General features: G+C 43.0%; 1 protein-coding gene across 1 annotated transcript in view; it reads right to left on the reverse strand.

Annotated features, from left to right (window-relative positions):
- Positions 1 to 12,858, reverse strand: part of ASXL3 (ASXL transcriptional regulator 3) — a gene marked incomplete at its 3' end in the record, with an annotated part of 169,922 nt that overhangs the window by 56,920 nt on the left and 100,144 nt on the right. Inside the window, exons 6-7 of the mRNA XM_081097332.1 lie at positions 10,693 to 10,810; positions 9,577 to 9,696 (exon numbers count right to left, since the gene is read on the reverse strand). Of these exons, the coding sequence (XP_080953458.1) occupies positions 9,577 to 9,696; positions 10,693 to 10,810 (238 nt within the window). The remainder of the gene's footprint in view (positions 1 to 9,576; positions 9,697 to 10,692; positions 10,811 to 12,858) is intronic.

The following is a 12,858-nucleotide window of genomic DNA, read 5'->3' on the forward strand; positions in this document are numbered from 1 at the left end:
ATTATATAAAAACAGGACACTATGCTAAAAAAAAAATAGACACATTTGAAATATGACCATATAAAATTAAAATGTCGAAGAAAATTAGTTCTTTAAAAATTTTAAAAAATTCAGTGAACACAGCAGAAGAATACACACACACACACACACACACACACACACACACACATTAGGCGTGCGCCTAAATGTCCCTCCAACCGGTAGCTATGATGTGCACTGACCACCAGGGGGCAGACGCTCAACACAGGAGCTGCCATGATGCACACTGGCCATTTAAAAAGAAACGGTACCGCGGAGCTGGCACCCACAAAGCAACTTTCGGCTTCCCCCAAGTGGGACACAGGCCCCGCCACCACCCGGAGCGACACTCCACCGAATCGCAGCCGATGCTGCCAAGATCCCATGAGGCAAAATGTGGCCCACAGCCCAGCCCAGCCCGGAAACCATCGCTGGGGGCACCGGTTAATGACGTCACGTAGCAAAAATAGATTACCTCAAAAGGGATGACAATAAGACTGAAACCTTATCCTCAACAGGTAACAAATGACAGTGAAATATCAAAGGGCCAAGAGAAAATAAGTGTCAATCTAGAATTTCATTGAAAACAGTCTCTCAAAATGGCAATGACACAAGAACATTTTCAGTATCCAAAATGGAAACTAACCCTTAAAGAATTGTGCTAAAATAACCAGTAAATGTTCTTAACAAATAAATTAATTTGAAGAAAGAATGAGCAAGTAGCAAAAGCAATGTGTCAACTAAAGGACTAATAGAAACAAGTCCAAATATACTTAATGGTGAAAAAAAATACTAGTAACTCATGAGTGTTAAAACAAGTGGAAATACAATAGTGGAGAATCATCGCAAGGGGATGGGAAGGTGTGATTGGACTGAGAATACTGTAAAACCCTGGCATGTTTTGGGAACAGGAGAGAAACAAGCTAGTTCTTGACTTTGTTAAAACTCTATAGGTAGCCACTGGGGGTCAGGGGGAGGACTCATAACTTCAAAATAAATGCATGGGAGGAAAACTCAATCAATCAAATGGAAGGTATAAAAGGAGGAGAACTTTTAAAGAAATAATTCACTGGGAAATAGATTGACCTTGAGCCTGCATCTATTTAAATAGGATAGCATTCAAAAGCTAAAATTGAGAGGCTTGAAAAGAGAAACTGGAGTTACACAATGCTAGAGGGAAGTCTTAAGATATTTGATCGGAAACTGCAATATCAGACAAAACACTTGTCTTAAGAATACAGAGGACATCAGCAACTCAATAATCCACCTCGTACCGATGAATTTAACCTGGGGCGCTGCACGGAGCCCTTCAGAGGAAGCGATGTTTGTCAGCACTCCAGGGACAGTAAGAAAACAAGCATAAACAAAGCCAAAAAACTGACCAGTGAGTCTCAACAAATACTAGAGAATAACATAAAACCTCACCTTTCTTTTCACAAAGAAATATGAGTAGGTATCAATTAACACGAACACAGCAACTGTTCAGTCCTCACATATCCATCATTATTTGCACATTCAAAAACACATTTCTAAATATTTCGTAAGTTAAAGGGAAAAAATTGCAACAAAAATTACAAAATATTTTGATTCTGAATGATAATGTTAAAATTTTTAAATTGAAGCTCAATAGGTTTTAAAGGCAAATTGTATATATTAGAGAGTGGAAAAAATATTGAAAAGTCACTTGTTAAAGGTACACATCAAGAAGTTAATACATGAACCCAGGAATAAAAACTTGAGAAAGAAAAATACGAAAAATTTAAAAATTAAGATAGGCATTCATGAAATTTAAAAAAGGACAAATAATTTTTCTTTTATTAGACTAATAAAATAGGCATACCTCTAGAGAGAGATAGCATCAATGAACATGAATAGGAATGAAAGGTAGGCACGTAGTTTGAGATATATTATAGGTTTACAAGGCAAAAGTAGTTATATATAGATTTTAAAAAGCACAAGTAATACTACGACTTTAGCCAGTATCTTTGAAGACAAACTGTTATGTTTATAAACTTTCACATTTAACTTAAAAGTAGAAAACCTGAATGAATTTATAAAATCTTTTAAAAAATGGATAAATAGGCAACCCCCCAGCCTACATGCGCACAAAGCACTTATCAGAAATAGCTCTGAAGATGAATTTTACCAGGACACCAAGAAACTTTCCCATTATTTCGTATTATACAGGTCTCAGTGACTAGGCAATGCAAGGAAGTACTTTAGTTCACTTTATGAAGTTCATATAACCTTTATTCCAAAGTAAGGATAAAGACAGAAAGAGAAAATTTCTTGGCCAATCTCACTTATAAACACAAAAAGTACAAAAGTTTTATCTATCTTTTAAAAATCGAAAGCAAATCTCGCAAACTCCTAATGTTTGTTGAGTCACGGTGTGGATGTGTACATGTCTGCTTCATTAGCTTCTGTATTTTTCTCTATGTTTGAAGTACTTGACAATTAAAACAAAAAGGCCACGGGGAGAGAATAGGGAAGAAGCTGCTTACCTTTATCAGAGGCAAAGGTAAAACCTAGAGGCAGAAGTGTTGAAAATATAGGGAAGGCATTTGCTTAGTTGTTTTTTATGGCCTGGAGATTCTCAATATGAAGGAACTGGGGTTGCTTACCAACAGTAATTCTGACTGGGAGGGGGCATTGGAGAAGAGAGAAAACTGAAACACTTTTGAAATACATGTTACGAGCCATGTGAGAAGTATGGATTACGCTGCTGGTTACTGTTTAGTTTGCTTCAAAATCATCAAGAATATCAGAGGGGAAACGATTCAGAGAGGTACGTGGTCTTTTATTGCAACACCAAAAGACCTGCTTCAAAGATGTCCATTTAAGCAAAAGCATGTTTCATAATTTTGGAACAAAAACAGAACAGATGAAACTCTTGCTAAATTTGCTGCCACAGAGAATGTTTAATTCCTTTTTAATTCTCCTCACGCACTTACTCCTAACTGGCTTAAGGACAATCCAATTATATCTGATTGCCCTAGCTTGTTAAAGCTGGTACCTCGTCTCCCTACAGTATCCAGAGAAAGGAAAGATGCAGTCATTTTAGTGTCAATTCCTGACACTAGAGAGTGTCAAGTATTTGAGGGCCATGGGAGGAGGAAGAAGCCACAGTGAGAATCTCTGCTATAGGAGCACCAGGACGATTCCAAGATAAAAGCCATGGGCCTGCGTCCAAACAGGGCCAGGGCAAGTCTCTGTTACGCTGACCAAAGGGACTTGGAAGAGCACCAGTCTCAGGAGCGGCTGCAGACGTCGGTGCTCCCGTGGATCAGTGGGTAGAACGCTGGCGGAAACACTCAGACTCCCAGAAGGGACCCACACAGGATTCACACACAAAACACAAACCCCAAGACACACCGTTGACATGGGGGCAGGAGCACACGCCAGGGCAGACCAGAGCGCGTGGGACCAGAGGAAAATACAGAAGGAGTTCAGAAGGAAAAGAGCGCTTCATTGCCTCATAGGAACCAAGAGGAAGGTTCTGAAAGAGCTCGGAGAAAAACACAGAAGCTTTCCAAGAGTGAAGTCTAAGGGGTACACATGCATCTGAGGTCAAAATCACACCTTCTATGACGAGGATCCGCATAGCCTTCACACATGAAAAACCGTGTAGAGAGTCTACCGGGGAGCACTGAATCCATTGAAATATAGTACCGGGGTCATGAACTATGGGAATGCTGACTGCAGAACAGAATATAAATGTTAACAACGATGTATAAAAAAATAATAAAACTAACCAAGACATGGAGGTAGGAGGGGCTACGCGTGTAATTATTTCCCTGTCCTTTACAATATACTGTCCAACGTTAAATGAATACTTAAAAAAGATAATTACTCCTCTTCCAGTTTTTTCATTTATTTAATACCTTTGGAGAGACCTTTTAGCAATAAATAGATCTCGTGGCAATGGTTAGCAATACTCTTCTAAAATTTTACTTCTGTTCTTTTTTAGTAGGCAGCCTGGGCTTAAATTTTATACTTTTAATTTAAATGGCATAATACAGTTTCTCAGTGATGACCTCTGGCTAGACTTACACATGAAGAGATGTCAAATCTGTTTATAAAACACTGAGAGAGATTATTTTGGATGATAGATTGAGGCTTATTTTTCAAGTCTTATTTTTCTGCATTGATTTATTCTTAAAGTATATAACATTTTATGAAACCAGTAATGTTATCATTCTTCACTACAAAAAAGATTAAACCAAATAAAATATATTGGAACGAATCCCAGAAGTTGGGCTCAGCAAGCACATTTATTCCAAACCCCTCAGAGACATCCATTACAATCTTAGGCGAGTTGGCAGGCACTCTGTAAACTCCTTCTGAGTGGATAGGAAGAGCTATCATTAAAAACTGGTTTAGGTAAATGACCCCTGATTTTAGCTAAGGGAACATGTGAGAAATTAATTTGTAAGAGAGTGGTAGGAGAGAATAGCATTAAACAATTTTTTAGATGTGTACAATCCACCCGCCAAGTGTCCTGGACTCCATGAGATGCTAATGTACCAGGGTTCTCTCTGAAGACTCCACAGGGGAGCTTTTAAATGAGTTTCATCCTTTGCTAAGATAAGCAGACAGGATATTAAACCAACTGATTAGGCAAGAAACACATGTACTTTAAACCCCATTTTCAGCTGTCACCTACCTCTCAGCTCATTGGATGTGGTAGTCTAATATTACTATTATAATAACCTGCAGACGTATGATATAAAAGAGCTCTTGGAGATACTGCTAGCATTTGTTTTACGCATCACAGAATAACGTTTCCTACCGTACATGATTAAGAAATGGGGGAGGGCTAACAAAAGTTTTATCTTTTGCTATAACATCATCAGAAAAATATTCTATAGATCTGTTTGTTTTTTTCAACTGCACTCAATTGACCCATGTCTCGTGTCTATTCCATCAGAGAGCTACTCAGAGAAATATCCTGTTACTTCCCATAAATAATCCTGGTTAAGAACAAAACAAACAGAACAAAGATAACACAAAACACCAATGTCAAAAGTAGTGGGTCCCTAGGCGGTGAAATATTTCCCACAGGATCTCAAGAGCACGATCAGAACTAGAATGACTCGGGTGTCGGCGCTCACTGTGTCTATTTTTATTGTGTGCTCTAGCCCTCTCCTGGGAGCTGGCCTCCGCAGGGACCTGAGGGGCCCTGGGGGGCATCCTCCACTGCAGGGTCCTCAGGGAAACACCGGGGTCCACTGTGTGCTGGGCTACACTCAGGAGGCTCCGAGACTCAGGTAAAACCTCCACCTTGAAAACAGTGACTATCCTGCAATTTGACAAACTAACATGGCCAGAGACCAAAAAGCAAGTGCATAAGGGACGATGAAAAGTATTTCATATCCTGTTCTGGAAATCTCACAATAAGGATGAAAATTTAGATTAACACCCTAAAGGCTGATATTTACTGAGTTTAGTGTCAGAATTACCTGAAATTAGAAACGACTTGTAGCATTTGTTTTTGTTTAGAACTAGAGGCCCGATGCATGAAATTCATGCAAGGGGCTCAGCCCTCACAGCCATGCAGCTGCCTCAGCCCTTGCAGCCCCAGAAGGTCATCCGGAAGGATGTCCGGAAGGTCGTTCGGCTGTCAGGTCTAATTAGCATATTACGCTTTTATTATCATAGATGGCTTCAGTAGATTAGGGCTTTTATACAGTTACCTCCACCTGGAGATGGCAAAGGAGGTGAAAACTGCATTTCTGAAACTGCAGAATTGGATGTCTAACTCTGCTGGGAAAACAGATAATGAAGAACCAGTTCTCCCCATCTGGCTGGCTGGGAGTGCTGGTTGTTCATCTTCCTTCACATTGGTTCTGGAGCTAACATTGGTCCTCAAAGAATGACCTATCCCAAGAGTACAGGTCTCCTGGGAGAGGTAATTTTATTCCAGGGTATCTAAGTAACTTGCCTACTATGCAGAAACCTATAGGATACCTCATCCATCCAGACAAACCTACTAGCCCATCTGGTTGCCTATAAATAATGCATTCAAAACTTATTCAGCTCTGGCTGAGTAGCTCAGTTGGTTAGAGTGTTGTTCCGGTACGTCAAGGGTCAAGGTTACAGGTTCAATCCCAAGTCAGGGCACATACAAGAATCAACCAATGAATGCATCAATAAGTGGAACAGCAAAATTGGTGTATGTCTCTTTCTCTCTCTCTCTCTCTCTCTCTCTCTCACCCTCCCTCCCTCCCTCCTCCTCTCTCTCATCAATAAATATAAATTTAAAACGTGTATTTAGCACCTTCTAATAAGAGGGTGAGAGCCTCGAAGATGGACAGAAGGTCATTATTTGAAAAAAATGAGCAAGGTTAATGGCAGAGGTTGGAGAGCAAAATATCCATCAATGTGCCTTACAGAGTGCTAAACACCATCCAGACTACAATGCTTCACAGCACAGAGAATCTTCCACTCTGCCAGCTCCCTCAGGCCACAGAGCATCGGAACAATCCTTCCTGAAAGAGACGTGGCTACTGTCTGGAGATGGTCACATTTAAGGCGCTTCCTGTCATTTTGCATTTTTTCACTTTTCACTCTAGAGTATTGGGCTTCATAAGTACTATTGACTTCATTCCCACAAAATAAGCCACGCCACTAAGCTGCTTGCTAGGTTAGAGTCAGTCACACTTCCTTCCCAGTAATTACCTGCAGTTTATCTTGACAAATGTTTACCGTAATTGACTTAATTTAAATCCCCCCTTTTCCTCATCTCTTTCATTTTACAGGATCAGCCAAAAAATCTTAGAGTTGCTCATTCTCCTTGTTAGAGTAACTGGGGTGCCTGCATTTTTTTGTTTGTTTACCCCCACCCGAGGATAAGAGTGGAAGGGAGGGAAGGGAGAAAAAGAGAGAGGGAGGCAGATAGAGAAATATTGATGTGAGAGAGACACATAGATTGGTTGCCTCCTGCACACACCCTACGTGCCCCTACTGGGGCAGGGATGGAACCTGCATCCCAGGGGCGTGCCCTTAACTGGGAATCGAACTGGAGACCCTGCAGGAGCTGACACTTCACACCAGCCAGGGCTAGAGTACTCGCATTTTAACACCTCTGGCAGACTCATGTCACAGAGGGCCATGCTGCTCTTCAGTGGTCTCCAAAGGTCTACCAAATCGGCTAAAGCAGTGGTTGGCAAACTGCGGCTCACAAGCCACATGTGGCTCTTTGGCCCTTGAGTGTGGGTCTTCCTAAGCCTTAGGAGTAACCTAATTAAGTTGATAACAATGTACCTACCTATATAGTTTAAGTTTAAAAAATTTGGCTCTCAAAAGAAATTTCAATTGTTGTCCTGTTGATATTTGGCTCTGTTGACTAATGAGTTTGCCGACCACTGAGCTAAAGGATTTGACAGTCAGACCATATCCAAGATGAGCTGTTTAGACTGGAGTTAGCTGTGCCTTCACTTGTATCTTAGCTGTGTCATTGATGGGTCTGGGCAAACCTCCTTAATCCTCTGGTCCTGTTTCTTCAGCTGAAGAAAGTGGAAATAATTCTACTGTACATCATTGAAGTAAGGACTAAATGAGGCATCTTCTGTCTAAACACCTAGACCATTGCATTCAACATGGGCATGAATATGAGTTTACTGGTCCATTCTTTCATTAAGGGGCTTCATTGTTTCTAGCACTTTGAGGTCTAAAAGAAAGCAGGTTAAAAAGAACACAGCAATCTCCTTTATTGCCTTTTTAAATTTGCTAACAAGTCAGCTAAAATACTCTCACAATACAATTTTTAACAAGTGAGCTTCTTCCTGGCATGCAGGACTCCTAGGCAACAATTAGATAATGAGGTCCTGGCTGCAGACCTGAGCGCCTGCGAGGATGCTGATGTCCAGCACACAATGGCCTTGACTTCCAGGCCTGAAGTTAGCTAAGCAATTAAACAGCAAGGCCTGTGCCTTGACATTTTTTAACATATATTTTTATTGATTTCAGAGAGGAAGGGAAAGGGAGAGAGAGATAGAAACATCAATGATGAGAGAGGATCATTGATCAGCTGACTCCTGCACACTCCACACTGGGGATCGAGCCTGCAACTTGACGGGGAGTCAAACCGTGACCTCCTGGTTCATAGGTTGGTTGATACTCAACCACTGAGCCACGCCGGCCGGGTGAATTTTCTGATATGATGCTGAATTTACTGAGTTTGTCAGCAGACTATTTTTAATTGAAGGTCAATGACTTTTTAAATACTTTGGGTATCATAATACGGCATTTTTTTAGGACATTCTTTACATATCATTCTCCCATGACAGTTTTCTACTTCAGAAGCTACTCATGTTAAAGAATTGATTTTACAACCCCCCCAAAAGGCTAGTAGAAAAATAAAAACTACATCAGTATATGTGTAAGTGTGATTATACACAAACACACACATACGTTTGAGGCTACACAAAAACTATAAAATTATTTAGCTCTGGAAATAATGCAAAAGAGATCATTATGCTACATTGAAAAAATTAAAAATAAATTCTGCTTCCCGGAAGATATCTAAAAAATATAGCAAGACTTATTAAATGTGCCTAGGAGTTAGCAAAATTCCTGGTATATAGTAGGCAATCAATAAACCTTTACTAAAACACTAAAAATAAATGTGTCACAATCTTGCTTGAATTTTGCAAACAGAAAAACTCTGCAAAGAAGAACTACCCTAAATTTCCAAGAAAATAAGCGCAGAACCAGGAATAGAGTTCAGGTCAATAAATGTGTAGTTTCTATCATTTTACAAAATGTTACAATGACCCAGGTCATTATCACTGCCCTTCTTGAGGGGTGAAGTAACTACGAGAAATGAAGCCATTTGGCCCAGACTTCCAGCAAGGCCGAACTGGCAGAGAACGGCAGTGTGCTGCCCAGCAGCGGTTTGTTTTCATCTTGTTCCTTCTCATCTTCCTTCTCCCTGGGCTGCTGCTGTGGAGTTCCTGATGAGATGTTATCCGGAAGGAGATCTTCAGAAGAAACTCTGGCGCTGACTTGGAAGACCCATGGACGGGGTCTCCCACACTGATTAGCAGCTTCACTCTAGTTTCCAGACAAGCACGACTGACTATTTCAAGCAGCACCGATGAGAAGCAAGGCTGGGCAGCTTACTGCAGCCGACCCCCAGGACATGTACTCTCAGCTCAGTGAAGTCTTTATAAAGTTGCATTCCCCCCATATGGTATATTCTTAAGTTAAATCCGGTGGCGGGAACAAAATATTGCTCATCAAATAGAATCATACTTGGCAGATAAATACTTGTAGATGTAATTTTAAGTATCTTATCTTTAGCCTTTGTTTCATACAATAATGTCATTCACACATTTTAGCAATTTTTAAGCAATATTTAATCATCTGAATGCTTAAGGTCATTCCATTATAACTACATTTCCTTGTTTAGTACCCTTTTGGTTTAGATAAATTGGAATGATTTAAGAAATGTTTGTTTTACCCTTAAAAAAATGTTCTGAGAATTTCCACAATTTCATTCAAAAAGATATAAATCTCTAGACTGTGAAATGTCATAGTCCATTGAACACTCACCTAAACCAGACTTTTTTAACCGTTTTAAGTGCTGACTTGTTTGTTTTCCAGTGGGAGATTTTTGCCCATGTTTCATTTCTTTATCTGAGCTGTCTGCTTCACCATTTTTAGATTCGGATCCTAAAAAAGGAAATAGTTATTAGGTCATTATCTTCCTCTTGCTGTCCTTGGAAAGAAACATCTCAAATTGTCTTAAAAAGCTGTAGATATAATCTCCTTTTCTAAGAGTTAATTCACTACCTTGGGCCACAATCTGATTCCTTTACTGGCTACAAAGAGAAAGCCCAATAAATCAATCACACAGAACAAAAAGCAAGAACAGACGGCCTAATAGTGGCGTCAAAAACACGTTCGCTGATCTGACAGCTTATAAAAGAAACACTGAGATCTTTTGTAAAAATACTCCAGTAAGCTCCAACAATGTTATATCACTTAGAGACGATGCAAGACAGGAAGCTGACGCAAGAAGAGAAGCTGAGAGAGAGAGAGAGAGAGAGAGAGAGAGAGAGAGAGAGAGAGATCGATCGTACCTTTATAAATAACTTTACGTTGCAGTAGGCACAGAAAATGCAGCCATCGGTATATCACAAACAGAACGGCACATCGCTGATGAAGTGACAGGAGGTAAATTAGAAAAGGTCAGGCCTGCACTGAGGTGGGAAGGATGTGGCCAGAACACGAAACCTAATCAAGGATGCCCGGTGCTGCAGCCGAGGACCGCAAAACAATGCACACCCCCCGAACTGCTGCTGCGGGCAGTGCCCACCAGCGTGCGGTCCACCATTAAAGTTCCACGTCCACACAGAAGCAAAGCAAGAGCAAACACCCGCCTAGAAGTGCCGTTTCTTATCCCTACTGACGTGAGCAAAGGAAGTCCTTTGCTGATGAGGAGCTGGTTCCTTTGTTTAAGGAGCAAAACACTCTGTGTGTTTTAATCACCGAAAGAGTCAAAAGGTACAGAAACATTGGGCCACAATCTGAATTAACTCCTAGAAACATTAAACAGAACCTCGAGTGGAACCATTGCTCAGTTGCAGAGAGAATTCCTGGCATCTCCCTTCAGCGAGGAAGTCTCTCCGGGGGGAGCCTGGCCCGCGGACCCTTTCGACTCTTTACCTGACGGCGAATCCGACTGCTCGTCAGACACCTTCAGGGGTGTCAGCACCACGCGGGGGACAGTCTTGTTGACCATCACGGAGACTCCATTTCTTCTCTTCTGCTGCTGCCTCAGAGCCTATGAGACATGACAATAAAGTAGAACATAAAAATACAGCCCCAACGGTTTCTCGTGATTGAATTAAATGATCCATTTGCCCATTAGATAGAGCCTTTTATGAGACTTAAACGCACAGAGCTACTCATTTGTCAGGATTCGCAATAGCCACCTTCAGGTCATTTTCCCTCCAAACCCACAGTCGGCCTTTGGCCAAGGGTGTCACTCCGAGACCCTCTCGGGTAAACAAAGCCCACAAAGGCCTGCTCCCTCTTTGCCGTGGGGCCGGAAAGCCCACAGGAGGTGAAGCCATGATGCCCAAGTAACATACACGTCAAAGGCATGTGTCCAGACCGGGATGGAGAGCTCCGCGTCTGCGCGTCCCTGGCAGGTGCGCCCTCCGCTGCTCGGTCAGTCACGGTGACAGCGAGTGTCATCAGTACGTACAGCGGGTGGGGACACAGTATTGATGCGCTTGCTCAGCCGCGGGCAGCGCCGCACAGAACCGCGGGACATGGCAGGAATTGTTTATTTCTGCGAAGGGAATCAGTCCTCATCTTGGAAACCTGGCAGCGCGTGGCTCTGTTGCTGGCTTGACTTTGGGCATTAACCTTCAGGACACGAGCCTGACGGCCTCTGGCAGATCCCGGAGAAAAATAAACCGAGACGAGAATCAATCTCTGCAAATGGGAGTGTTGCGTGATTCATAAATGAATCAGCCACGGTGCCGATGATGAAATAAAAGACATTTGAAAGTTCTGAGAGACAGCTTATCTAGCTGATGGATTTACGCCGAAAATTACCTGTAATAAAAAGGGTCTCAGGCACACAAAACCGAAGACACATTGAATTCACACTTACAGGAATGCTAAGACTCCTCAGCAAGGTTCAAAGGCTAGCCCCAGACAGTCTTAAACCTTTTTATTCCTGGTTCCTGTGTAATTTCTTCCAATTTTCTAACATCTCAGTTACTTGATTAATGTTCTTCGACCAACAGCTGTCACGGGCTGCTGAAACATTGCACTGACTATATATTCCCTCGCTGTCAGAAACGATGCCATTCTATTTGCAGAGTCGTAGCTGAATGTCCAACTTGTTGATCGCAAGATTTAGCAATCCAATCATTACAGATGTGAAAAAGTAAATGCCATGGAAATGAGAGGAGGCATAGTCAGATTATATTTATAACCAACTGGGAAAGTGAATGGGTTGAGAAATCTATTACAAACCAGAGGCCTGGTGCACAGATTCATGCACCGGTGGGGTCCCTTGGCCTGGCCAGCGGGGATCAGTGGACCTCTGCACAGCAGCAGCCTGGCCTTACCTGCCAGCTCGTTGGGCTCCAGCCTGCTGTCTGCGCTGATCCCACACAGCACGAAGTAGTGCAGGCGGCCAGGGAGGAGCCCGAGCCCGGGTTAGGCACCGTGCCGCTCTCGCTCATCCCAGCCCAGCTGCGACTACCGCCGCTGCCACAGGGGCACGCAAGGGGAGGGTCCATAGGAGAGATTCACGCCACTGCAGCTGCGCTCACCAGCTGTGAGCCTGGTGTCTGTCAGCTGAGCAGTGCTTCCACTGTGGGAGCCCACTGACCACCAAGGGGAAGCTCCTGGATTAAGTGTCTGCCCCCTGGTGTTCAGTACGCATCATAGCTACCAGCTGGTCATCCGGTAGCTTAGGCTTTTATATGTATACTAGAGGCTCGGTGCACAAAAATTTGTGCACTCGGGGGGCCGGGGGGGGGGTCCCTCAGCCCGGCTTGTGCCCTCGTGCAGTCTGGGACCCCTCAGGAGATAACGACCTGCTGGCTTAGGCCTGCTCCCGGGTGGCAGAGGGTAGGCCCAATCCCTAGGTGTAGCCCCTGGTTGGGCTCAGAGCAGGGCCGATTGGGGAGTTGGGGCGCCACCCCCTGTCATGCACAGAGCAGGGCAGATTGGGAGATTGCAATGCCACCCTCAGTCACGCTCAGGGTAGGGCCGATTGGGGGGTTGGGGCACCACCCCCTTTCACACTCAAGGCAGGGTTGATGGGGAGGTTGCGGCGCCACCCCGTCACGCACAGAGCAGGGCCAA

Source organism: Myotis nattereri, assembly GCF_964212035.1.
Source record: "Myotis nattereri genome assembly, chromosome: 8".
In the NCBI taxonomy this organism is placed as follows: domain Eukaryota; kingdom Metazoa; phylum Chordata; class Mammalia; order Chiroptera; family Vespertilionidae; genus Myotis; species Myotis nattereri.